The sequence below is a fragment of the Heteronotia binoei genome, chromosome 13, assembly GCF_032191835.1.
Source record: "Heteronotia binoei isolate CCM8104 ecotype False Entrance Well chromosome 13, APGP_CSIRO_Hbin_v1, whole genome shotgun sequence".
Classification (NCBI taxonomy): domain Eukaryota; kingdom Metazoa; phylum Chordata; class Lepidosauria; order Squamata; family Gekkonidae; genus Heteronotia; species Heteronotia binoei.
The window spans coordinates 2,971,565-2,998,027 of record NC_083235.1 but is presented as its reverse complement, the minus strand read 5'-3'; the positions used below and the strand labels follow the sequence as shown (position 1 = coordinate 2,998,027).

At 49.2% G+C, this 26,463-nt stretch overlaps 1 protein-coding gene across 1 annotated transcript in view; it reads right to left on the bottom strand.

Moving 5' to 3' along the window:
* Positions 1-347: 347 nt before the first annotated feature.
* Positions 348-26,463, bottom strand: part of LOC132581421 (A.superbus venom factor 1-like) — a 106,715-nt gene continuing 80,599 nt past the window's right edge. Inside the window, exons 30-40 of the mRNA XM_060252663.1 lie at positions 24,638-24,796; positions 21,082-21,232; positions 19,081-19,132; positions 13,844-13,931; positions 10,288-10,377; positions 9,440-9,545; positions 8,953-9,042; positions 7,244-7,330; positions 5,244-5,327; positions 3,954-4,089; positions 348-662 (exon numbers count right to left, since the gene is read on the bottom strand). Of these exons, the coding sequence (XP_060108646.1) occupies positions 521-662; positions 3,954-4,089; positions 5,244-5,327; positions 7,244-7,330; positions 8,953-9,042; positions 9,440-9,545; positions 10,288-10,377; positions 13,844-13,931; positions 19,081-19,132; positions 21,082-21,232; positions 24,638-24,796 (1,185 nt within the window). The 3' untranslated portion in view covers positions 348-520. The remainder of the gene's footprint in view (positions 663-3,953; positions 4,090-5,243; positions 5,328-7,243; positions 7,331-8,952; positions 9,043-9,439; positions 9,546-10,287; positions 10,378-13,843; positions 13,932-19,080; positions 19,133-21,081; positions 21,233-24,637; positions 24,797-26,463) is intronic.

Here is a 26,463-nt window from a genome sequence, read left to right as displayed (position 1 = left end):
TTATCCTTGTCACTTCCAGGTAGCTGTAGGAATCATCAGGAACTCTGTGGTCAGAGCTTCCTGTAAGTAAATGAAGCCTTTTAAAAAAAATTATTTCCAGAACGACTGTCTTCCCTTCCTTTTGGAGCCGGTTTTGGTCCGCCGGTCAGCCGAGCATCGGTGGGAAGGGCCTGTATCAGCTGCAGGTCGTAGAATCATAGAGTTGGAAGGGACCTCCAGGGTCATCTAGGTCTTCTGCTATAAGGGGACATAGGGGAACCCTGACCAGCACAACTGACAACCTCTTTCTGTTTGAATCCCGAAGCCACTTAAAACTGGAGGGTTTGGGGCTAACAGTTCACATGCCGTCACAGTCAGAAATCTGTTCTTTATTGTTCTTTATATATGTACACACACAAACAAACACACACACGCACAAAGTTGGGGGCACAACAGGAGAGTCAGCTAGGGTCCAGGCTGGAAGGCCTCCTCTCTGCAACATCAGCTCAGATCCGCCTCCACACCGCTGCTGCAGCCGTCTTTAGTTGTCACAGCCGAAAATGCTGAGTCTGTTGGAGAACTCGGCGAGGTCGTTGCACAGGTCTTCGTATTCGTTCTCCTGGCATTCATCATCATTTGGCCACCTCTCAATCCAGGTGTCCTTGCTGATGAGGTAATTGAAACTGGGAAAGGGAGGAGGAGGAGAATTTAGCCGTTCATGCCGTCGCCCTACTGGTTGCGTGGCCAGGGGCAGCCCTAGACTGCCTGGTACCCTAGGCGAGGCTGACTTCTGGCACCCCACCCTGCATTGATCACATTACCGAGTCACATGGGGGAGGCGCCCAATTCAGCACCCCCAGAAAGTTGGCGCCCTAGGCGATCACCTAGTTAGCCTATCGGCAGGGTCAGCCCTGCATGTGACTCTTTAGGACTCTGGGAAGGAAAGTGCAGAGACTGCGTGGCACGTTCAAGAGGGAAGACACCACTACTCTTGGCCCCTTGCATCCAAACTTGGGATGTTGTTAAATATCAAAGGCACTATTGAACTGGCATCGTATCTGACTTCGATGGAAGGAAGAAATTTTAGAAGGGCATTTGCTCTAGCTAGATGTTCTGCCCTTCCATCTGCAGTTGTGCGAGGCAGGTACAATCAAATCCCCTATTCTGAAAGGCTATGCTCATGCCCTCGAAGTGAGGCTGAATCTGTAGAGCACATGTTTTTCCGTTGCCCATATTATGGGGAGGCTCATTTAAGGACACCTGCTTAGATTAATACAAAGAAAGCAAGACTTAATTGGTTCCTATCGGATAAGAATTCAGAGTTTACGCATTCAGTTGCTGAGTTTTGTGCATTAATTCTTAGACTGTGGGAATTGCATTTTAAGAAGATGATACTGGATTTATATCCCGCCCTCCACTCCGAAGAGTCTCAGAGCGGCTCACAATCTCCTTTCCCTTCCTCCCCCAAGACAGACAGCCTGTGAGGCAGGTGGGGCTGAGAGAAGAAGAAGATATTGGATTTATATCCCGTCCTACACTCCGAAGAGTCTCAGAGCGGCTCACAATCTCCTTTATCTTCCTCCCCCACAACAGACATCCTGTGAGGTCGGTGGGACTGAGAGAAGATATTGGATTTATATCCCGCCCTCTACTCCGAAGAGTCTCAGGGCAGCTCACAATCTCCTTTCCCTTCCTCCCCCACAACAGACACCCTATGGGGTGGGTGGGGCTGAGAGGGCTCTCACAGCAGCTGCCCTTTCAAGGACGACCTCTGTCAGAGCTCTGGCTGGCCCAAGGCCATTCCCGGAGCTGCAAGTGGAGGAGTGGGGAATCAAACCCAGTTCTCCCAGATAAGAGTCCGTACACTTAACTACTACACCAAACTGGGTCTCTAAGTTCTTAAGTTTAGATCTTTATTTTTGTATACTATGTATGTTTTTACTTTTTCCTATTTTGTTTATACTGTATTCTGGTCGTGAGACTGTAATAAACTATGATACGATATGACCCCTTGCATGTTGCAACCCAAGGCCTCCCTCCTTCCAGGAGAACTCCATGCCCTAACCCTAAAGGTGGTAATCCTAGATGGAATGAGATCCCCATGGCACAAGAGACTGGGTTTGCTGTGCAGAGAAAAGGACATGTAACCTGAAGAAATGATAAAGAAACCTATCCCTGCAGGAGGGGAGTCATAAACTTATCATATAAACTCGCTAAGTAACTGAGCCGTGTGCTGAAAATGTTCTGCATTCCTTGAAAGACATGGGAACAAGTGTAAAAGAGGATGGGACTCACTTTGGGGTGCGTGCATTTAACAACGCATGATTCCCAGTCCCTTCACATGTTCTGCTCTTAGGCAGAACTGCCACCCATGGGGAATTAACTGCTTGTAGCCTTCAGTGACTACTCCAGAGGAAACCTGAGTTTCATCAGCTCCTATGTGTGTAATAGGAGCCCTGTGGCGCAGAGCGTTAAAGCTGCAGTACTGAAGTCCGAGCTCTGCTCACGACCTGAGTTCAATCCCAACAGAAGCTGGGTTCAGGTAACTGGCTCAAGGTCGACTCAGCCTTCCATCCTTCCGAAGTCAGTAAAATGAGTCCCCAGCTTGCTGGGGGGAGGGGGAAGTGTAGAGGACTGGGGAAGGCACTGGGAAACCACCCCGTAAAAAGTCTGCCATATAAACATTGTGATGTGACATCACCCCAGATTTGAAAACGACTGGTGCTTGCACAGGGGACTACTTTCACCTTTTTGTGTGTGCAATTAAGAAACAGTGGCGGACTGGCCAGGGTGTCAGCTCGCCCGATGGCAAGCGGGCCCCCTTAAACATTAGACAATGTTAAAAATGTTAACGACCTTTTAGTAGCTTGAAAATGTATTAGAATTTCCAGTATTATTACTGTAACGCAACTAAAATTCGTTGTATTTAGGGTTGCCAGCCTCCAGGCGGGGGCTGGGGATCTCCCGCTTTTCCAACTGATCTCCAGCTGGTAAAGATCCGCTCCCCTGGAGAAAAGGCAATCTGCATTTACATTGCATACTGCCAGTAATATGTACAATCTACGTACACTGTAATCACTAATAAAGGAAATGATAACCTTATAGTTGTGGGTTGGCCCCCTATGTCTCCTGGTAACCAGTATTTTTAGACATAGTCCACCACTGCAGAGAAAGCCCTTCTGTGCCTAGGGAGGGAAAACTGAACAAGCTCCTTGTCTCCAGCAAGGCAGGTGCCTCCCTCTTCTCCACATTTCCCTCCGTTAAGGGTTAGTCTCAAAAAGAGTTCCTGTTTCCTGCCCCAGCAAGTCAAATGGAATTTTGGTCTACTAAAAGACTCACAGCGATGGCCTTTCTTACTGCTCAACGGAAAGAGGAGAGAGGTATTTGTGCCTTCCGACGACCGCAGAGGTGGTGATAACCAAATCGCTCTCGGAACCGTGGTCTTAGTGCTGGGGTTCGTCCCGTTCTGTCTATGTCAGGAGTGGCCAAACTGTGGCTCCTTCACACATATTGTGTGTCTCTCAAAGCCCTTACTGCCCATATTGGGAGGCTTTGAGAAGGCATCAGCCTCTTTAAGTTTCTTCTCCAAGCCAGCATTTAAAGTTAAAGTTGCTTTCTTTCCACCTCTCTCCTCTCCATCTATTTTCCTTCCTTCCAACACCTGGCATTCATGCCTTGTGGTTCTCATACATCTGTGACATTTATTCTGTGTGGCTCTTATGCGAAGCAAGTTTGGCCACCCCTGGGCTATGACATCAGAACATGGCAGAAAAGGGGGTCCCCCGCAGCCCCTGATAAATCTGGAGGTGGACAGTGATGGGCCACTTTTCAACTTGTGCCCATCTTCCCGGCCAACTGGCCATTTTTAAAAAAAAATCTCAGCAGAACAATTTAATTCAGCCTATTATCGGGTGCTTTTTGAGCCAACGCGGGAGAAGCAGGATATGAAGCAAGGAAAGGCATAAAACACGTACTCGTTTTTGATGGGCCACAGGTCTTTGCTGTGGCCTGACACCAGGTAGTCCTTGTTCACCTGCAGCTGCAGAGACTGCCTGCATTTCATGTGGCTGATGAACCTGCGGGGCTTGGCTTGTGGGCGGACGTCACTCCCTGGTGGGTTCAGATGAAAACATTCAGAAATGGGGTCATTTACGGCTGTGAGCTTGAATCACTTTAATTGGCAGATTAACCAACGAGTACAAAACTGAAAAAAAATGACTAAGAGACCATTTTAATCCCTGAGATGGAGAATTAAACCAAACTTCATTGTTGTTGTTTTGGGAAGAAGAAGATATTGGATTTATATCCCGCCCTCCACTCCGAAGAGTCTCAAATGGCTCACAATCTCCTTTACCTCCTCCCCCACAACAGACACCCTGTGAGATAGATAAAGATATTGGATTTATATCCCGCTCTCCACTCCGAAGAGTCTCAGAGCAGCTCACAATCTCCTTTACCTCCTCCCCCACAACAGACACCCTGTGACGGAGATGAAGATATTGGATTTATATCCCGCCCTTCACTCCGAAGAGTCTCAAATGGCTCACAATCTCCTTTACCTCCTCCCCCACAACAGACACCCTGTGAGGTAGATGAAGATATTGGATTTATATCCCGCCCTCCACTCCGAAGAGTCTCAAATGGCTCACGATCTCCTTTACCTTCCTCCCCCACAACAGATACCCTGTGAGGTGGGTGGGGCTGGAGAGGGCTCTCCCAGCAGCTGCCCTTTCAATTACAACCTCTGCCAGAGCTGTGTCTGACCCAAGGCCATTCCAGCAGCTGCAAGTGGAGGAGTGGGGAATCAAACCCGGTTCTCCCAGATAAGAGTCCGCACACTTAACCACTATACCAAACTGGCTCTCCATTATACTGCTAGGAGGTATGTATGGACAGAGACAATTCAAGTCAATCACAAGAAGAATGCTAGTCCTACTTCCTGAGTTAACAGCCTGGCATCACCTGATAATTGTTCACAGATCAAACTGACGTTAAAAGGACAGGCTGAGGGACCTGGTAGAAAGAGACCTTAGAAAACCTGGCTTCATTCCCTACTCTGCTATGAAACTCAGGGCTCAAACAGATATGAGGTAATGTACCTTTTTTGCCAAATTTATATCCTGTCTTTCTATCATATCAGGGTGAATAAGTCAAACACCACCAATTAAAATGGGGGGGGGGGGGGGGGGACAGCACATCTTAAGAATGCAACTTCTGATTTTCAAGTCTGAGGTCCCCTTCCACCCCCCGAAGGAAATCCTCACCTTCTTTAATAACTTCCAGAACTTGCATCATGTAGTTGTCATACCCGTTTTCTTCTTCAATTCGAATCAGCTTGGCTTTGTACACTTAAAACAAAGACCGATAACAGGCATTAATTCAGACATTGGCCTGCTCATGACAGAGACATTTCCTCCCCCACTGGTCGCAGGAAGCCTCCCGGCTCATGCCGCCTCCACCACCACTTTTGAACTAAAGAAAATTTTAAAAGATGTTCTTTGCAGCTCAAAGGAGGAGGCACAGAGCAGTCAGAAGAAGAAGAAGAAGAAGAAGGATTTATATCCCGTCCTCCACTCCGAATCTCAGAGCGGCTTACAATTTCGTTTATCTTCCTCCTCGACAACAGACACCCTGTGAGAGGGGGTGGAGCTGAGAGTTCTCACAGCAGCTGCCCTTTCAAGGACAGCTCTGTGAGAGCTATGGCTGACCCAAAGCCATTCCAGCAACTGCAAGTGGAGGAGTGGGGAACTGAACCTGGTTCTCTCAGATAAGAGTCCGCGCACTTCACCACTACACCAAACTGCTGCATTGCAGCCTTTCAGCATGGCTCAGGGATGTGGTGGGGAAAGCACCCTCAAGAGATAGCCAATGTACAGTGGCCTTTCATAGGGTTTTCAAGGCAAGAGACAAAAAGAGGTGGTTTGCCATTGCCTGCTTCTGTCTAGCCAACCTGGCCTTCCTTGGTGGTCTCCCATCTAAGTACCAACCAAAGCTTTCCCTGCATCACGTTTGAGAGCTGATGAGATCAACTTCCATGGTGGTGGAAAGTGCCATCAACTCAGAACCGACTCATGGCAAAGAGACGATCAAAGGTGGCTTGTGCAGCAACCTGGACTTCCTTGGGGGTCTCCTATCCAAGTACTAACCAAGACCAACCTTGCTTAGCTTCCATCGTCTGATGAGATTAGGCAAGCCTAGGCCATCTTGGTCAAGGCAAGAGACATGCAAATAGCTACCAACTCTGGGTTGGGCAATTCCTGGAGATTCCAGAGTAGAGCCTGAGGAGAGTGGGTTTTGGGCAGGGGAAGAACCTCAGCTGGGTAAAATCCCAGAGTCCACCATCCATCAGCACCCATTTTCTCCAAGGGAACGGATTCTGTTTTCTGGAGGTCATTACCATAAGAACATAAGAGAAGCCATCTTGGATCAGGCCAATGGCCCATCTAGTCCAACACTCTGTCATAGAATGGCCCCCAAAAAAAGTGCCATCAGGAGGTCCATCAGTGGGGCCAGGACACTAGAAGACCTCCCATTGTGCCCCACAAGCACCAAGAAGACAGAGCATCACTTGCCCCAGACATAAGAACATAAGAGAAGCCATGTTGGATCAGGCCAATGGCCCATCCAGTCCAACACTCTGTGTCACACAGTGCCCAAAACCCCCAAGTGCCATCAGGAGGTCCAGGAAACCAGAAGCCCTCCCACTGTGCCCCCCCACCCCAAGCACCAAGAATCTAGAGCATCACTGTCCCAAACAGAAGAACATAAGAGAAGCCATGTTGGATCAGGCCAATGGCCCATCCAGTCCAACACTCTGTGTCACACAGTGCCTAAAACCCTGGTGCCCTCAGGAGGTCCATCAGTAGGGCCAGGACACTAGAAGCCCGCCTGCTGTTTCCCTCGCCCCCTAGCACAAAGAATACAGAGCATCACTGCCCCAGACAGAGTTCCAACAATACACTTTTGCTGATAGGCACCGATGGACCTCTGCTCCATATGTTTATCCAATCCCACCACCTCTTGTGGCAGTGAATTCCATGCGTTCATCACCCTTTGGGTGAAGGACTTCCTTTTATCAATTCTAACTTGACTGCTCAGCAATTTCATGGAATGCCCAAGAGATAATCTCATGAAAAGGCAGCTGCCCAAGAGGCAAACTCCGGGGATGAGCTGCAGTGTTGACCCTTAACCTTTCCAAGGAGGTGTCTGGACACAACGCTAACCCTTCCCGCATGCACGCAACCCACGATCCAACTGTAGTTACCGTAATCCACTTCTGGCTTGCAGGCTTCCAGAACTCGCGTCTGCAAGTCGACGGGTTCATCTTCTTGGCGGCGCAAGAAGCAGTTTTCTTTGGGAGGAGAGCAGAGAGAAAGACAATGATGGGGCAGGTGGTCGCTTTGGCATTCCCCTGGGTGCTACGAATGGGACATGTTAGAGGAGTTGCCAGCCATTCATTCCCCAAGCTCTGAATGCACAAGTAGAGCCAGGCCAGGATCTGGTCGATCAGGCTGACTGGAGCTTGGCAGAATCTGGATGGCTTTTCAGAGAAACTGACAAGCATTTGACCGAAGTCCTGCAATTACACTGCTCATAAAACTGCTCTAGCCAATAGCATCCTTCCCAGGAAACACCGTTTTTTAAAAAAAGTTTAAAATAAAGTAGAATTTTGGAATGCAGAAACATGAAGAAAAAACTGCCAGGACATCCTTGATATGAAAGGAGCCTGGGTCAACCAGCCGCTGGAGGGGCATTGCTGGTTGAGTGACAGAGGGAGAAAAAAAGATGAAGAAGGTAGTTCAAGTTCATTCAAGTTTATTTATATCCCGCCCTTCCCACCGAAGTGGCTCAGGGCGGCTCACAACACATAAAAATCTAACATATTGAATTTAAAACATCTTACACAGTTAAAACAGTAGAATAATAAAACATATAAAACATATAACGGCGGTCTATCAGAACTACAGGTATTGGATTTATATCCCACCCTATGCTCTGAATCTCAGAGGGGTCACAATCTCCTTTATCTCCCTCCCCCACAACAGACACCCTGTGAGGTGGGTGGGGCTGAGAGAGCTCTGAGAGATCTCTGAGAGAGAAGCTGCCTTTTCAAGGACAACCTCTGCCAGAGCTATGGCTGACCCAAGGCCATTCCAGTAGCTGCAAGTGGAGGAGTGGGGAATCAAACCCGGTTCTCCCAGATAAGAGAGCTCTGGCTGACCCAAGGCCATTCCAGCAGGTGCAAGTGGAGGAGGGGGGAATCAAACCAGGTTCTCCCAGATAAGAGTCCGCGCCCTTCACCACTACACCAAACTGGCTCTTTCAAGGACAACTCCTGCAATAGCTATGGCTGACCCAAGGCCATGCTAGCAGGTGCAAGTGGAGGAGTGGGGAATCAAACCCGGTTCACTCAGATGAGAGTCCACGCACTTCACCACTACAGCTAATATGGGGAGATCCACCTCATGTGTCTTCATCTCCATCTCATGTGCACACACACACACACACACACTCCTAGTAGGCAAGAGCATGAGCGTGCACCAGGCAAACAGAGAGTGTTTTTGTTGGAGGCATCTGGAAGCTACTGGGGATCTCAAGAGAAGAAGAGTTCAGGGAGGAAAAGGTTTTCTTTGGGAATCTGAAAGACCGATATGCCAGTCTCTCTCGGTCTCTCCAAGGGAAGGCAGGTTGGGCACCAGGAGGACACCTTAGGATATAGTTTCAAAAATACCTAACAGCAAAATGCAGCCAGACAGATCGTTCTTTGGGTGCTATAAATTACACAAGGCCCTGCTCATTTCAGCAGACTGGATTGCCAAACTGCCTAATTTGCAAAGCTGAGAAAAGAATAATTCCAGACCCTTTACAAGACCAGAGATAGGCAAAGATTCAGCCTTGTAGAACCGGAGGCCACAGATTCCTTGGAAATTCCTGGTGACCAGAAACGGTATTTCTCATTCTGTCCCAACTCACCTTCCGCACACCGACAAATGTCACCGTGGCAGATCTTGTTGAGATGCTCGCTTCCCTGGGACGGGTGGTAGAACTTGGTGCAACGGTCATCTGAAGAGAGGAGCAGACAGATCATCTCAGAGGGCAGCCGTGTTGGTCTGCAGCAGATCGGCTAGAGTTGAGTCCAAGAGCACGTTAGACACCAATAAGATATCCGAGGGTATGACTTTTCAAGAGCGTCAAGAGGAACAGAAAGAGACACCCCTATTTCACATACTCTCTCTGTTCCATATAGGGATCTCCTTAAGGCTTGGTGACTTGTTTCTCCCCAGAGAGGTCAGTAGACATATCAATCCAACCTGACACGACGGCAAGCCATTAAGACGGCAGGCTTGAATGCACGTTTCCCAAGATTAGTCAGCCCTTTTGGTAAGAGAGCTGTAACTAGGCACGCTGAGTTTAATCTCTGCCCCGCAGAGACCACTGGAAGAGAAGCCATGGCTGTTACCTAGGGAATAGTAGCTGTACACCGTGACGGATCCCGGCTGAATGAGACCAGCCTCAAAATACTTGTAAGCTTTGAATTCCAGACACTCATCTTCCAAATGGGAAACCTGGGATGGAAAGAGGGAACACAAAGAGACGGGGAAGACATGGTTGTGTGCCACCAGATTTCCAATGGAGACAAATCATGTCTCAGTGTTGCCCTGTGTGATCCTGAGGAAGTTGTTCCAGAACAACCAGAACTTCGTTGGGAGAAAGTGTCACTGAGTCACAGCAAAACTTATGGCAATCCTGGAGGGTTTTCATGGCAAGAGAGTTGCCACTGCCTGCCTCTGCACTGTGACCTTGGACTTCCCGCAGTCTCCCATCCGCTAACCGATTCCCACTAACCTTCCGCCGCTCTCACGCTCCCCTTCTCTGCAGGGCTTCAGTCGGATTTCACCCGATCTGCCCGGGGGCTGCAACCAGCTCCGCCTTTTTCGCACAGCAAACAGAAACCGCTTTTTACAGGCTCTCGTTTGCTGCGCGAAAGAGGCGGAGCAAGTCGCAAGTGGGCAGATAGTGTGAAATCGGACGGAAGCCCCGCTGAGAAGAGGAGAGCGAGAGCGAGGGAAGGCTAGTGGGCAATCGGTCTCTGATTAACTTCTGAGCTGCGATGAGATCGGCCTGGCCTGGGCCATCCAGGTGAAGGCAAGAGACGAGCAGAGCTGGTTTGCCATTGCCTGCCCTTGCATACTGACTCCCTCAGGGGCCTCACATCCGGGTACTCAGTAGGGCCCACCCTGCTCAGCTTCTGAGATCTGGCAAGACTAGGCCGCCTGGGCCTTCCAGGTCATGGAAGAACTTCTGTACCTTGTCCAAATAGATGATGAGGTTCCCCCTCTCCGACTTGACGGTGTCGATCTCATACTTGGAGATGTATCTGTCCACCCCTTCTGAAAGCTAAACACAGAACGAAAACATGAGGCCCTGCTCAGAGCACAGGAGAGCAACCATTCCGGAGACCTCCCAGAGGCATCGACAGCAAAACGCGACGTCACGCTGGAACGGCCTCCTCTGGAAATGCATCAGCGGTTTTTCAAGAGGAACGCAAAGAGTTTTGAGTGGAAAGCAAAGCGACTGGGAGGGAGGGGGGTGTTCCTGCTCAAGGTAACGGAGGCTGAGAATTCTCAGCAAAGCAGAGGTCCATCAGTGGCTATTAGCCACAGTGTGTGCATATATATTTTTGGCCACTGTGTGACACAGAATGTTGGACTGGATAGGGCCACTGGCCTGATCCAACATGGTTTCTCTTACGTTCTTATGTGACCCAGAGTGTTGGACTGGATAGGGCCACTGGCCTGATCCAACATGGCTTCTCTTACGTTCTTATGTGACACAGAGTGTTGGACTGGATGGGCCACTGGCCTGATCCAACATGGCTTCTCTTATGTTCTTATGTGACACAGAGTGTTGGACTGGATGGGCCATTGGCCTGATCCAACATGGCTTCTCTTACGTTCTTATGTGACACAGAGTGTTGGACTGGATGGGCCACTGGCCTGATCCAACATGGCTTCTCTTATGTTCTTATGTGACAAGGAGTGTTGGACTGGATGGGCCACTGGCCTGATCCAACATGGCTTCTCTTATGTTCTTATGTGACAAGGAGTGTTGGACTGGATGGGCCACTGGCCTGATCCAACATGGCTTCTCTTACATTCTTATGTGACACAGAGTGTTGGACTGGATGGGCCACTGGCCTGATCCAACATGGCTTCTCTTATGTTCTTATGTGACACAGAGTGTTGGACTGGATGGGCCATTGGCCTGATCCAACATGGCTTCTCTTATGTTCTTATGTGACACAGAGTGTTGGACTGGATGGGCCACTGGCCTGATCCAACATGGCTTCTCCTATGTTCTTATGTGACACAGAGTGTTGGACTGGATGGGCCATTGGCCTGATCCAACATGGCTTCTCCTATGTTCTTATGTGACACAGAGTGTTGGACTGGATGGGCCACTGGCCTGATCCAACAGGGCTTCTCTTATGTTCTTATGTGACACAGAGTGTTGGACTGGAGGGGCCACTGGCCTGATCCAACATGGCTTCTCCTATGTTCTTATGTGACACAGAGTTTTGGACTGGATGGGCCACTGCCCTGATCCAACATGGTTTCTCCTATGTTCTTATGTGACACAGAGTGTTGGACTGGATGGGCCACTGGCCTGATCCAACATGGCTTTCCTATGTTCTTATGTGACACAGAGTGTTGGACTGGAGGGGCCACTGGCGTGATCCAACAGGGCTTCTCTTATGTTCTTATGTGACACAGAGTGTTGGACTGGATGGGCCACTGGCGTGATCCAACAGGGCTTCTCTTATGTTCTTCTGTGACACAGAGTGTGGGACTGGAGGGGCCACTGGCCTGATCCAACATGGCTTCTCCTATGTTCTTATGTGACACAGAGTGTTGGATTGGATGGGCCACTGGCCTGATCCAACATGGCTTTCCTATGTTCTTATGTGACACAGAGTGTTGGACTGGATGGGCCACTGGCCTGATCCAACATGGCTTCTCTTATGTTCTTATGAATGTAAGATCAGGAGGAGGTAGAAGCACTGGATGTTTTTACATTCAGTTTGATCCAGAGTTCTAGAGTCTTCAAATTGCCTGCCTCTGTTCCGCTTTAATTATTTTCCTTTTGCATTTAAGTGTTTCAATATGGGGGGGAGGCTTCTCTGATCAGAGGGCAGCCGGAATTCCAGTGTTTAGTTAAATGTATAGGATTGCTTGGAAATCGTGTCAACACTGAAAAAACAATACCAATTTAACTTACTAAATGAGGCAAGCAATGATATGTAAAAATTTCAAGTGCTGTCGGTTCTCATGCAAATTACTGCACCTTGTGGCTTTTGGTGGAGTCTTTTAAAACGCTTGAAAACTTCTACAATACAAGTTTGAAACGCCTGCAGAGAAAAGACCAGATCAAAACTAGTGTCAAGAAAAACGTTGCAGCAGCAGCTCCAAAACTCATCTCACCAAAACAAATGTAGATGCTTCGGGCAGCAACGATGCAAAACAGTTGTGAGAACGTTAGGTAATGTAAAAGGTGAGTTTCCAATGCGGTGATAGAGAGTCACAAACTGTCAGTGTAAAAACATCCACTGTCTATGCAGGCACAAACAATACATACACAGACAATGCTTCTGCTTGAGGGTTTCTAAACTTTTAAAACCTTTTCAGACTTTTCTGCAAACCTGGGGTAGTCCCCCAAGTTTGCCAAACTATCTGTTGTTCGTCATGTGGGCCCAATCTGAAGATTTAAGTATCCGCAAGTTAGGCCCCATTCGACCATTAGAGATATAAGATATTTCCTCATGAAATACTTTAAGGGGCTAGCTGCACTATGAAGAAAGGTTAAAATGCTTGGGGCTCTTTAGCTTGGAGAAACGTCGACTGCGGGGTGACATGAGAGAGGTTGACAAGATTATGCATGGGATGGAGAAGATAGAGAAAGAAGTACTTTTCTCTCTTTCTCACAATACAAGAACTCGTGGGCATTCAATGAAATTGCTGAGCAGTCGGGTTAGAACAGATAAAAGGAGGTACTTCTTCACCCAAAGAGTGATTAACATGTGGAATTCACTGCCACAGGAGGTGGTGGCGGCTACAAGCATAGCCAGCTTCAAGAGGGGGTTAGGTAAAAATATGGAGCAGAGGTCCATCAGTGGCTATTAGCCACAGTGTGTGTGTGTGTGTGTATATATATATATATATATATATATAAATTATTGGCCACTGTGTGACACAGAGTGTTGGACTGGATGGGCCGTTGGCCTGATCCAACAGGGCTTCTCTTATGTTCTTATGCACTGAGGTTCTACATAAAATACAATAAGAAAGCACAAATTGTGAGAAGGAACATGGTTATGCTCCCACCTGCGAGGAACTGGCCAGGGACAGCCATTCTGTTTTGCACTCATGTAGGATATTTAGCAGAGCAAAAGGTGCAGCGGAATAATTGCAGCCCAGACACAAGGGTTTTATCTTCCAGGAAAAAGTTTACTGCAAAATTAGGGAAGGGTTACATAGAAAGTAAAACAGCAACAGCCTAATGCATCTTTCTAATTCTTCTACAACTTTAATCACATCTTAGTGTGTGTGAGCAAGAGTGACCCCAAGAACAAAGGGAAGTTCCCCCCCAGAGGCTCCATCCCTTGCATTCATGCAGAATAAGACCTCCCCCATCTTGGTGGCAAGATTCTACTCAGCACCCAATTGGTCTTATGCTAACTAGCTATCATCCATTTACCGAAACTTTCAGTTTAACTCTTTAATGACTGGAGGGGATGGCACTTGCAAATCCCAACAACTCAGCCTACAGGAAAGAGGCCGGTGACGTGCGTGATTGTCCCACCTACCCTCTTAAGATCTTCCACGGCAGGTCCATAACCAGTGAGCATGGAGACATCGATGATGGTCATGGTGGCACTGGCGTCACGGAGATACCTGCAATCGCAGCCAGAGGGAAAATGTGTTCAGAATGGATTACTTAGCTCAAAAAGGGACAGATGGGCTGGGTCCAGCCTGACAGCTTGGGGTGCATGGGAGACGTCTCAAATTGGACCAGCTAAAATGGAGTGGCGGAAGCCCGTCCACACACTCACCAACAAAGCAGAAGGAGGAGAAGCAGAAGGAAAAGAAGAAGACTGCAGATTTATACCCCGCCTTTCTCTCTGAACTCAGAGACTCAGAGCGGCTTACAATCTCCCATATCTTCTTCACCCAAAGGGTGATTAATGTGTGGAATTCACTGCCACAGGAGGTGGCGGCGGCTACAAGCATAGCCAGCTTCAAGAGGGGGTTAGATAAAAATATGGAGCAGAGGTCCATCAGTGGCTGTGACGGAACCGGCCCGATTCTGCCGTCAGACCCGGTCCCGTCAACTCCCTATTGAGTCGCCAACTCCTGGAGGGAGCTATTTCTCCTCCAGCCACTTGGGCTCGCTGCCACCACCTGCTCAGTCTAGGGGTTCAGATTGAGAGGAACAGGACTCCCAATCCCCCTCTCCAGCTATGAGGCCAGGCCTCAAGGTCCTCTGCCACCCTGTACTTGGGTGTCACAGGGACCACAGCACTTCTTCGGGGAACCCCTGGAGGATTGGCACCTTACCCAACTGCATGCCTTCCCCCTTCCCCGGGGCCCCCTTCTTAAAGCAGCGTGGTCTAAAACGGTTGGGGATCTATGTGGTACAGAGTTTGACTGCCAGCATTCAAAACAGTAAAAATATTTAATTAAAAGAAAAGAAGAAAAGAACAAAAGAACAAAACAAAAACAGTTGCAAGTAAAAGGTTAACACAGAACAGCACCCGCACAGCAAACAGCATGACAAAGAAAAGGTGGTTATAAACGCATCCTACTGTCCCTGGTCTAAACGTGCCCTGCCTTGTGGTTGACTTACGTGGTCTGACTGCCTGGGGTCCTCCTTATCCTGAGTAGGCCTCTCCCACAGTCAGGAGCCCACAGACTCACAACCTCTCCCTTCGAAGGCCAGCTGCAGACTGCCTCTCTTCCTGCCTACCTCAAATACAAAGAACAAAAGAACTTCCTGCCACTCTAGGAGGCTTTCCCCCTAGAGGCGCTGGTTTAACTCTGGAAGGGAGGTGGGGTTGGAGGGAGGCTAGGCCAAAGCCTACTTTAGTAGTTTAATGATTCCTCCCAATGAAGCGCCAACATTGACTAAGATGGCGTTTCTCCACAGTGGCTATTAGCTGCAGTGTGTATATGTGTGTGTGTGTGTATACACACACACACACACACTGCAGCTAATAGCCACTGATGGACCTCTGCTCCATATTTTTATCCAATCCCCTCTTGAAGCTGGTTATGCTTGTAGCCGCCACCACCTCCTGTGGCAGTGAATTCCATATGTTAATCACCCTTTGGGTGAAGAAGTACCTCCTTTTATCCGTTCTAACCCGACTGCTCAGCAATTTCATTGAATGCCCATATATAAATTTTTGGCCACTGTGTGATACAGAGTGTTGGACTGGATGGGCTATTGGCCTGATCCAACATGGCTTCTCTTATGTTCTCCCCCCACAACAGACATCCTGTGAGGTGGATGGGGCTGAGAGAGCTCTCCCAGAAGCTGCCCTTTCAAGGACAAGTCCTGCGATAGCTCTGGCTGACCCAAGGCCATTCCAGCAGGTGCAAGTGGAGGAGTGGGGAATCAAACCTGGTTCTCCCAGATAAGAGAGCTCTGGCTGACCCAAGGCCATTCCAGCAGGTGCAAGTGAAGGAGTGGGGAATCAAACCTGGCTCTCCCAGATAAGAGAGCTCTGGCTGACCCAAGGCCATTCCAGCAGGTGCAAGTGAAGGAGTGGGGAATCAAACCTGGCTCTCCCAGATAAGAGAGCTCTGGCTGACCCAAGGCCATTCCAGCAGGTGCATGTGCAGGAGTGGGGAATCAATCCCGGTTCTCCCAGATAAGAGAGCTCTGGCTGACCCAAGGCCATTCCAGCAGGTGCATGTGGAGGAGTGGGGAATCAATCCCGGTTCTCCCAGATAAGAGAGCTCTGGCTGACCCAAGGCCATTCCAGCAGGTGCATGTGGAGGAGTGGGGAATCAATCCCGGTTCTCCCAGATAAGAGAGCTCTGGCTGACCCAAGGCCATTCCAGCAGCCGCAAGTGGAGGAGTGGGGAATCAAACCCGGTTCTCAGATAAGAGTCTGCACACTTAACCCCTACAACAAACTGGGTCTCTAGGGCCCATATCCTGCCTGGGATGCACTTCAGCTCAGTCAGACGGCTGTCCTGCAGCATCCTTGTAGCTTGGTTTGGGTTCTTTTTCCCCCCATTCGTTTATTGGTCATGCACATGTGCACTCATGCTTGGAATCAATGTATTTTTTTTTTTAAGCCAGAAGTGGCTTGGGGCAGCCCAGTGGGTTCACACTGCCAGTGACCCTCGTGTGCGTGCTAAAATGTTCAGATGCCTGCTGATGCGGATGCCATGCGGTGCAGAAATTTGCTACCACTCCCAAAGTGGCAGCTTTCTGAGCTGCGACTTGGACGCCTGCAGACGAGGCGACTGTGTGAGCAGGACAGCGGGCAGATGTGTACGTTTGGACCTGCTTTTTCGATCCGCCCGGGTCCTGCCTCTGTCCTGGCTTAAATTGCCAGACTGGACCCAGCCATGCAGGACGTTTTTTGTAGCGGGAACTCCTTTGCATATTAGGCCACACCCCTGATATAGCCAATCCTCCTGGAGCTTACAGGAGGCCCTGTCAAAAGAGCCCTGTAAGCTCTTGGAGGATTGGCTACATCAGGGGTGTGTGGCCTAATGTGCAAAGGAGCTCCTGCTACAAAAAAAGCCCTGGACAGATGTTTAATTCCATCCCCTCTTCATACTACTAGGACCAAGCTACACAGTAGGATACAGCACGGGTGGCCAATGGTAGCTCTCCAGATGTTTTTGCCTACAATTCCCATCAGCCCCAGCCAGCATGGCCAATGGCTGGGGCTGATGGGAGCTGTAGGCAAAAAAAAATCTGGAAAGTACTGTTGGCCACCCCTGGGATACGGTATTCAGTGCACAAGTAGCCCCACTCACAACAGGGCAACAAGCATCCCCTTCTCCTTCAGCACTGCGGTCCCAATCCATACCAGGCCCCGCAGAATTTGAGGGATTACGTTTCCCACATTCACTGTGGGATTGTGAAGAAAGTGAGGGGACAGATGCACCATGGGAATAGGAGAATCCATACAAAGCAGGACAGGTTTAGAAACGACTATAATGCCCCTCTCTCTTGAAAACTTCTGCTTCTCCCACCTTCTGGCTGGGATATAAGAACTCAGGGATCCCCATTCTGACTTGCATCTGAGGAAGAGAACTTTGACTCTCAAAATCCAACACCCAGAAAATCATGTCGGTCTTTGAGCTGTTCCTGGCAGTGGCCGACTGGCCTGGGTGTTAGCTTGCCCGGTGGAAGTGGGCCCTTGAGGACGTGGGCCCCTGAAACATTAGGCAATATGTTAAAAAAGTGAATGACCTTTTAGTAGCTGGAAAATAGAATAGAAGTTTCAGTATTATTACTGTAATGCAACTAAAATTTACATCGTATTTAGGGTTGCCAGCCTCCTGGTGGGGCCTGAGGATCTCCCGCTTTTCCAACTGATCTCCAGCTCCCCTGGAGAAAATGCAATCTGTTTGTATATATACTTTTGAGCTGTGGTGCTGGAGAAGACTCTTGAGAGTCCCTCGGACTGCAAGAAGATCCAATCAGTCAGTCCTAAGGGAAATCAACCCAGACTGTTCCCTGGAAGGTCAGATACTGAAGCTGAAGCTCAAATACTTTGGCCACCCAATGAGAAGGGAGCACTCCCTGGAGAAGACTCTTGAGAGTCTCTTGGACTGCAAGAAGATCCAATCAGTCAATCCTATGGGAAATCAACCCAGATTGTTCCCTGGAAGGTCATATGCTCAAATACTTTGGCCACCCAATGAGAAGGGAGCACTCCCTGGAGAAGACTCTTGAGAGTCTCTTGGACTGCAAGAAGATCCAGTCAGTCAGTCCTAAGGGAAATCCACCCAGACTGTTCCCTGGAAGGTCAGATGCTGAAGCTCAAATCCTTTGACCACCAAATGAGAAGGGAGCACTCCCTGGAGAAGACCCTGATGCTGGGAAAGACAGGCCAAAGAAGAAGGGGATGGCAAAAGAGGAGATGGCTGGACAGCATTACTGATGTCACAAACACGAATTTGAGCAGACTTCGGAGGAAGGTGGATGTCAGGAGGGCCTGGCATGACTTTGTCCAGGGGGTCACAAAGAGTTGGACTCAACTGTGCGACTGAACAACATAGATAGATAGATAGATAGATAGATAGATAGATAGATAGATAGATAGATAGATAGATAGATAGATAGATAGATAGATAGATAGATAGATAGATAGACAGACAGACAGACAGACAGACAGACGATAGATGTACCTTTTTTCCACTTATGTATTTTTTGAAAATTTTATGTATTTTTTTACAAAAACTGAAATGGTTGCCTTCTAGTTGTGGGTGGGCCCCCTTTGTGTCCTGGCCTCCAATATTTTTAGACCCCATCCGCTACTGGTTCCTGGACTTGAACCCAGCTATTTCTCCCGCTGTGACTCTGATCTGCCATAATGACACAAATACCAATTTCGCACACAGCTTCCCCCGCGGTCACGTTCCTCTTCTCTGCGCAGTGTCCGTTGGATTTCCCACTATCTGCACCAGAGTTACAGGAGGTGTTGTGGCTTTCGTGTAGCAAACGTAAACCGCTAAAACCCAGTTTACGTTTGCTACGTGAAAGCTGTGGCACCTCCTGTAACTCCAGCACAGATAGTGGGAAATCCGAAGAATGCTGCACAGAGAAGAGGAACGTGACTGCAGGGTAAGCTGTGTGCGAAATCGGTCAGAGTTACCTTCAGGGCTTGAATTCAGCAGCAGCTCACAGGAGCACAGCCCCTGAACCTCCAGCCAGGGTCTGCATACAGTGCGGAGTTCTCTCCCCACTGCACACAGATCCCGGGGCATATGCAAATGAGATATGCTACTGAGCTCCTGCACCTTTTTTTCTACAAAATGACCCCCGGTTACTTTTAATGCCCACCGTTCTTACCTGGCACAGATTTGAATCTTGACTGCTCCAAGGACTCCATCTATTGCTTTGCCTGGGAATGGTTTTGAGAGAAGGAGAGAAATTAGCCTCTTTGCAGAGCACCCATGCTGTGTGAAGTGGCTGGGAACAGACTGTTCACCTCACACCAGAGTCTGGGCAAAAAAGAACTTGTCTACCCATCTCTTGCTTACTCACAAAAAGATGCCCTTTCAATTTCTTTTTTAAAAAGCCTGTCAGAGGAGTTCTCATAAGCAGTGGAGACACATAAACTAATCCAGTGCTTGTTACGTAGGAAAAGGCCAGCAGGAGCTCATTTGCATGCTAGGCCGCATTACGTGGCCTGAGGGAACATGGCTGCTGCAAGCCGGGTTGGGCCTACTGGCCAGCTCTGGCGGAGCTCTGCTCTTGTGGGCTCCAGCAGCAAAAAGGTCCTGTACTAATCTAACCCTAATTGAAGCTGGTAGTGCTCGCTTGTATATCATAGAATCCAAGAGTTGGAAGGGACCTCCAGGATCATCTAGTCCAACCCCCTGCACAATGCAGGAAACTCACAAACACCTCCCCCTCAATTCACATGGTTGAAGTAGGGTGCCAGCCTCCAGGTAGGGCCTGGAAACCCCCCAGATTTTAACTGATTGCCAGACTACAGAGATCTGCTCCCCTAGAGAAAACGGCTGCTTTCAAGAGTGGGTCATCTAGTCTAAACCCCTGCACAATGCAGGAAACTCACAAACACCTCCCCCTAAATTCACAGGATCCTCATTGCTGTCAGATGGCCATCTAGCCTCTGTTGAAAAACCTCCAAGGAAGGAGAGCCCACCACCTCCCAAGGAGGAAGCCTGTTCCACTGAGGAACCGCTCTAAACTCACAAACCCCTCCCCCTAAATTCATAGGATCTTCATTGCTGTCAGATGGCCATCTAGCCTCTGTTTAAAAACCTCCAAGGAAGGAGAGCCCACCACCTCCCAAGGAGGAAGCCTGTTCCACTGAGGAACTGCTCTAACAGTCAGGAAGTTCTTCCTAATAGAATCATAGAATCACAGAGTTCGAAGGGAACTCCAGGGTTATCTAGTCCAGCCCCCTGCACAATGCAGGGAACTCACCAATACCTCCCCCTAAATTCACAGGATCTTGATCGCTGTCAGATGGCCATCTAGACTTTGTTTAAAAACCTCCAAGGAAGGAGAGCCCACCACCTCCCAAAGAGGAAGCCTGTTCCACTGAGGAACTGCTCTAACAGTCAGGAAGTTCTTCCTAATAGAATCATAGAATCACAGAGTTCGAAGGGAACTCCAGGGTCATCTAGTCCAGCCCCCTGCACAATGCAGGGAACTCACCAATACCTCGCCCTAAATTCACAGGATCTTGATCACTGTCAGATGGCCATCTAGCCTCTGTTGAAAAACCTCCAAGGAAGGAGAGCCCACCACTTCCCGAGGAGGAAGCCTGTTCCACTGAGGAATTGCTCTAACTGTCAGGAAGTTCTTCCTAATGTTGAGCCAGAAACTCTTCTGATTTAATTTCAACCTGTTGGTTCTGGTCCTACCTTCTGGGGCAACAGAAAACAATTCCACCCCATCCTCTCTATGACAGCCTTTCAAGTACATGAAGATGGTGATCCTATCACCTCTCAGCTGCCTCCTCTCCAGGCTAAACATCCCCAGCTCCTTTAACCTTTCCTCATAGGACTTGGTCTCTAAACCCCTCACTATCTTCATCGCCGTCCTCTGGACCCATTCCAGCTTGGCTAGATCCTTCTTAAAAATGAGGTGCCCAAAACTGAACACTCCAGGTGAGAGCAGAGTAAAGCAATACCATCACTTCACGTGATCTGGACACTACACTTCTGTTGGTACAGCCCAAAATTGCATTTGCCCTTTTTAGCCACCACATCCTGACTACATGGAGAGTGTCTTTTATTGAAGATAGCAGCAGAGCGTTAAACCCGAGAGCAAGTATGTAGCTTTTCTGGCCATTCCAGGCCCACCCTGGGGACTTACGAAGCTGGAAAGGAGTGACAGTCACACGGAGATCAAAATTACTGCAGACGACAACCTCTTCGCGGAGTTTTGCGTTGTACAAGGTCACTACGGTCATGGTGGCCTGGCCGTGGCCGGTTGCTTTCACGGTGAAGTCTTCGTTGATTTTGGTCTGGGAAGGAAGCAAAGTTCACACCTGTTGCTCCCATTTCCAGTGTTCCATGGCGTCAGGTGAAAGAGATGGTAAGAGTGCAAAGGACCAGTAAGACAAATCCCAAGAAGATCACGTCCGTCTTTTCTGACAGCACCATCTACCTCTTCTCAAAATGTTTTTTTTGTTATTTATATACAAAATTTGTATTTTGCCCTTTCGAAGGCATAGCCACTGAGCCAGCTAACAATTTAAAGCATGCATTATAAAAACCACACTTTACAACCAATAAAGTCAACCCCTCCCCAACAGACTCCACTAAAACAATTAAAAGACAGGCACACAAACTATCACAACAGCAATTAAAACATCATGGAGGGATGGTGGCTCAGTGGCGGAGCATCTGCTTGGTAAGCAGAAGGTCCCAGGTTCAATCCCCGGCATCTCCAAAAAAGGGTCCAGGCAAGTAGGCGTGAAAAACTTCAGCTTTAGACCCTGGAGAGCTGCTGCCAGTCTGAGAAGACAATACTGACTTTGATGGACCAAGGGTCTGATTCGGTAGAAGGCAGCTTCATATGTTCATATGTAGATCAGGGGTGTTTTCTGCCTACAACTCCCATCAGCCCTAGCCAGCATGGTCAATGGCTAGGCTGATGGGAGTTGTAGGCAAAAAAAAACATCTGGCGAGCTACCGTTGGCCACCCCTGATGTAGATAGATCCAAGTGGGCAGCCGTGTTAGTCTGAAGAAGTAGAACAAAGTAGGAGTCAAGTGGCATCTTTAAGACCAACAACATTTTATTCAGAATGCAAGCTTTTGTATGCATGCATACGTCTTCAGACTTTTTTATATGGATACATACTTTTTCAGATGTGGGGATAGGGTACTTATCTGTACCCTATCCCCTTGCCTGAAGAAGTATGCATGCATATGAAAGCTCACATTCTGAATAAAACTCTGCTGGTCTTAAAGGTATTACTTGACTCCTACTTTGTGCAATCAAAACATCAGTTAGAGCAATTCCTCAGTGGAACAGGCTTCGTCTGGAGGTGGTGGGCTCTCCGTCCTTGGAGGTTTTTAAACAGAGGCTGGATGGCCATCTGACAGCAATGAAGATCCTGTAAATTCAGGGGGAGGTGTTTGTGGGTTTCCTGCATTGTGCAGGGGGTTGGACTAGATGACCCTGGAGGTCCCTTCCAATTCTATGATTCCTGACCATTAGAGCAGTTCCTCAGTGGAACAGGCTTCCTCCTTGGGAGGTGGTGGGCTCTCCTTCCTCAGAGGTTTTTAAACAGCGGCTGGCTGGCCACCTGACAGCAATGAGGATCCTGTGAATTTAGGGGAAGGTATTTGTGAGTTTAGAGCGGTTCCTCAGTGAAACAGGCTTCCTCGGGAGGTGGTGGGCTCTCCTTCCTTGGAGGTTTTTAAACAGAGGCTGGCTGGCCACCTGACAGCAATGAAGATCCTGTGAATTTAGGGGGAGGTGTTTGTGAGTTTCCTGCATTGTGCAGGGGGTTGGACTAGATGACCCTGGAGGTCCCTTCCAATTCTATGATTCCTGACCATTAGAGCAGTTCCTCAGTGGAACAGGCTTCCTCCTCGGGAGGTGGCAGGCTCTCCTTCCATGGAGGTTTTTAAACAGAGGCTAGAGGGCCATCTGACAGCAATGGAGATCCTGTGAATTCAGGGGGAGGGGTTTGTGAGTTTAGAGCAGTTCCTCAGTGGAACAGGCTTCCTCCTTGGGAGGTGGTGGGCTCTCCTTCCATGGAGGTTTTTAAAGAGAGGCTAGAGGGCCCTCTGACAGCAATGAAGATCCTCTGAATTTAGGGGGAGGGGTTTGTGAGTTTAGAGCAGTTCCTCAGTGGAACAGGCTTCCTCCTTGGGAGGTGGTGGGCTCTCCTTCCATGGAGGTTTTTCAACAGAGGCTAGAGGGCCATCTGACAGCAATGGAGATCCTGTGAATTCAGGGGGAGGGGTTTGTGGCTTTCCTGGATTGTGCAGGGGGTTGAACTAGATGACCCTGGAGGTCCCTTCCAACTCTAGGATTCTATGAAGGAGGGAGGAATGTCACTGAGAGGAATGGGAGGGGCTATGCCTCTGTGCTTCTATTGCTTCTTAAGTATTGTCCCATGATTTTGAACATAGCTTATGGAACAGGAGGTTTTAGTTGCCTGCAATATTTGTGCAACCCTGGAATTTGGGACTCTAATAACACACTTGCCCTATACCTTCTAGCCCAGTCGCAAGTCTCTCCTTAGGGGCATCCAGAGATGGACACCATTTTATGGACGAGTCCACTGTTGACATGCACACTCACCATGTTTTGCACTGGTGTGTGGCTCTTGTGGCTGCCACACAGCTACCACTGAAAGCAGCCTTTTTTGGGGGGGGGGGTGTTAAAGAATGTTGTAAGCATAAAAAACAAATGAAGCACTGAACGAACTTTTAGTCAAAGAAGCATGCAAGGGCCTTGGGCAAAATACTCAGACCAAAAAGTGCACAGTTCGTCTAAAGTCCAGGGAAGAAAGAAATCGGTGTCAAGTTGATGCTAGCAAGCGCCCTTGGAAGACGATTTTGGATTTATATCCCGCCCTATACTCTGAATCTCAGAGTGGTCACAATCTCCTCTACCTCCCCCCCCTCCCCCACAACAAACACCCTGTGAGGTAGGTGGGGCTGAGAGTGCTTTTACAGCAGCTGCTCTTTCAAGGACAGCTTCTATGAAAGCTCTGGCTGACCCAAAGCCATTCCAGCAGCTGCAAGTGGAGGAGTGGGGAATCAAACCAGGTTCTCCCAGATAAGAGAGCTCTGGCTCACCCAAGGCCATTCCAGCAGGTGCAAGTGAAGGAGGGGGGAATCAAACCCGGTTCTCCCAGATAAGAGAGCTGTGGCTGACCCAAGGCCATTCCAGCAGGTGCAAGTGGAGGAGTGGGGAATCAAACCCGGTTCTCCCAGATAAGAGAGCTGTGGCTGACCCAAGGCCATTCCAGCAGGTGCAAGTGGGGGAGTGGGGAATCAAACCCGGTTCTCCCAGATAAGAGAGCTCTGGCTGACCCAAGGCCATTCCAGCAGGTACAAGTGGAGGAGTGGGGAATCAAACCCGGTTCTCCCAGATAAGAGCTATGGCTGACCCAAGGCCATTCCAGCAGCTGCAAGTGGAGGAGTGGGAAATCAAACCTGGTTCTCCCAGATAAGAGAGCTCTGGCTGACCCAAGGCCATTCCAGCAGGTGCAAGCGGAGGAGTGGGGAATCAAATCCGGTTCTCCCAGATAAGAGTCCGCGCATTTAACCACTACACCAAACTGGAGAAGCTGGGATTTCAGACCACTGTCTCCCGACAACTCCACCCTGAATTATCTATCCTGACACGAAGGTGGATTAGAAACAGACACTGTCAAGCAAGACATTTCTCCCAGAACTTCCATACCTCTTCTGTTCTAGAGAGCAGAGCATTTTCATAGTTGATTCTATAACTGATTGGAGCAAGACGTCCCGGCAATTTAAGAGAAATGTCCAACTGCATCTCCTTTTGGGGCGGGATGTCTGTCTGGTACTGGGCAAGAGCTTGGAACACCATGATAGTTGACTGCAAAGGGAAGGAGAAGACAGAGCAAGTGAAGACGTTCTCAGAGGAGACCTCTCGACATGGCCGTTAGCCCTCAGGAAAGAACGGTCCATGGACACAGGATGCGGGCCCATTGTGGTGCATTGGAGCAGCGGGGGGGCAAGCTGGATGCAGGCATGCTGGTCTCTCACAGGTGTTTCCTGCAGCACATGTGTCAACAATGGGTGCAGTCTGTTCCATCTCATCCCTACTGAGCTCCCCCACCAATTCTGCTCTCCCTAGCCTCCTCCTCCAGATCTCCAGATTTCCCAACCTGCAGTTGACTACCCTAGTCTTACTGATTCCAACCATCCTGGGTTCCCAGCCTGAAACTCTATCAAGATCCGGGGCCTAGCAAGGCCTGCAGGTCCAGGGAACCCTGCTTAGGAGAACTGGGAAGAGCCTACATTTCCCAGGATCCCCTCTATCCCTCGGATTGGGTGGCGAGGGTTTTGGAGGGAAACAGGCCCAGAGAGGGGTGGGGCCTGGGAGGAGAAGATAAAAGGGCCCAGCCCAGGAAGTGGGTGTTCTTTTCCTAGGAGGCAGAGCTGAGGAGGAGCTGCTGCCAGGAAGAGACCCTCGCCCTTAGAGGAAGGGTGAGTAGGCCCAGGTCTGATTGAGACAGTTAGGGACAGTAAGTTCAGGCGCGTTAGGGCATTTGGCTATTTTTCCCTTCACTCTTTTACTATTTTGTGCACCTTGTTTGTTAAACCTTTTTTTTGTTGTAGTTGTTCACTCTGCCTGGTCCTCATGCCTATTATTTGGCCTAAGTTAAAGGAGGCATGAAGGGCTTGGGAAGGGAACTCTGGGCCTTCTCAAGGGAGACCCTTAACCCAGAGTGGTGGCAGCAATTGGTAAGGCCCCCCTGAGTCGTGAAAAACTCTAATCCAAATCCAGCCCAAAATGTAGAGTTGCCCTGAATGCACAAGTCGTTTAGTGACCAAGGGAAGCTGTTCCAAAGTATTAATAAACGTATTTGGAGACTTTGTGTCCCTAAGAATTTGTTTCTTGAAATTTGGATACTGAGTAGAAGAAGAAGACTGCAGATTTATACCCTGCCCTTCTCTCTGAATCAGAGACTCAGAGCAGTTTACAATCTCCCTTATCTTCTCCCCCCACGACAGACACCCTGTGAGGTGGGTGGGGCTGAGAGGGCTCTCACAGCAGCTGCCCTTTCAAGGACAACCTCTGCCAGAGCTATGGCTGACCCAAGGCCATTCCAGCAGGTGCAAGTGGAGGCGTGGGGAATCAAACCCGGTTCTCCCAGATAAGAGAGCTCTGGCTGACCCAAGGCTATTCCAGCAGGTGCAAGTGGAGGAGTGGGGAATCAAACCCGGTTCTCCCAGATAAGAGAGCTCTGGCTGACCCAAGGCCATTCCAGCAGGTGCAAGTGGAGGAGTGGGGAATCAAACCTGGTTCTCCCAGATAAGAGAGCTCTGGCTGACCCAAGGCCATTCCAGCAGGTGCAAGTGGAGAAGTGGGGAATCAAACCTGGTTCTCCCAGATAAGAGAGCTCTGGCTGACCCAAGGCCATTCCAGCAGGTGCAAGTGGAGGAGTGGGGAATCAAACCCGGTTCTCCCAGATAAGAGAGCTATGGCTGACCCAAGGCCATTCCAGCAGGTGCAAGTGGAGGAGTGGGGAATCAAAC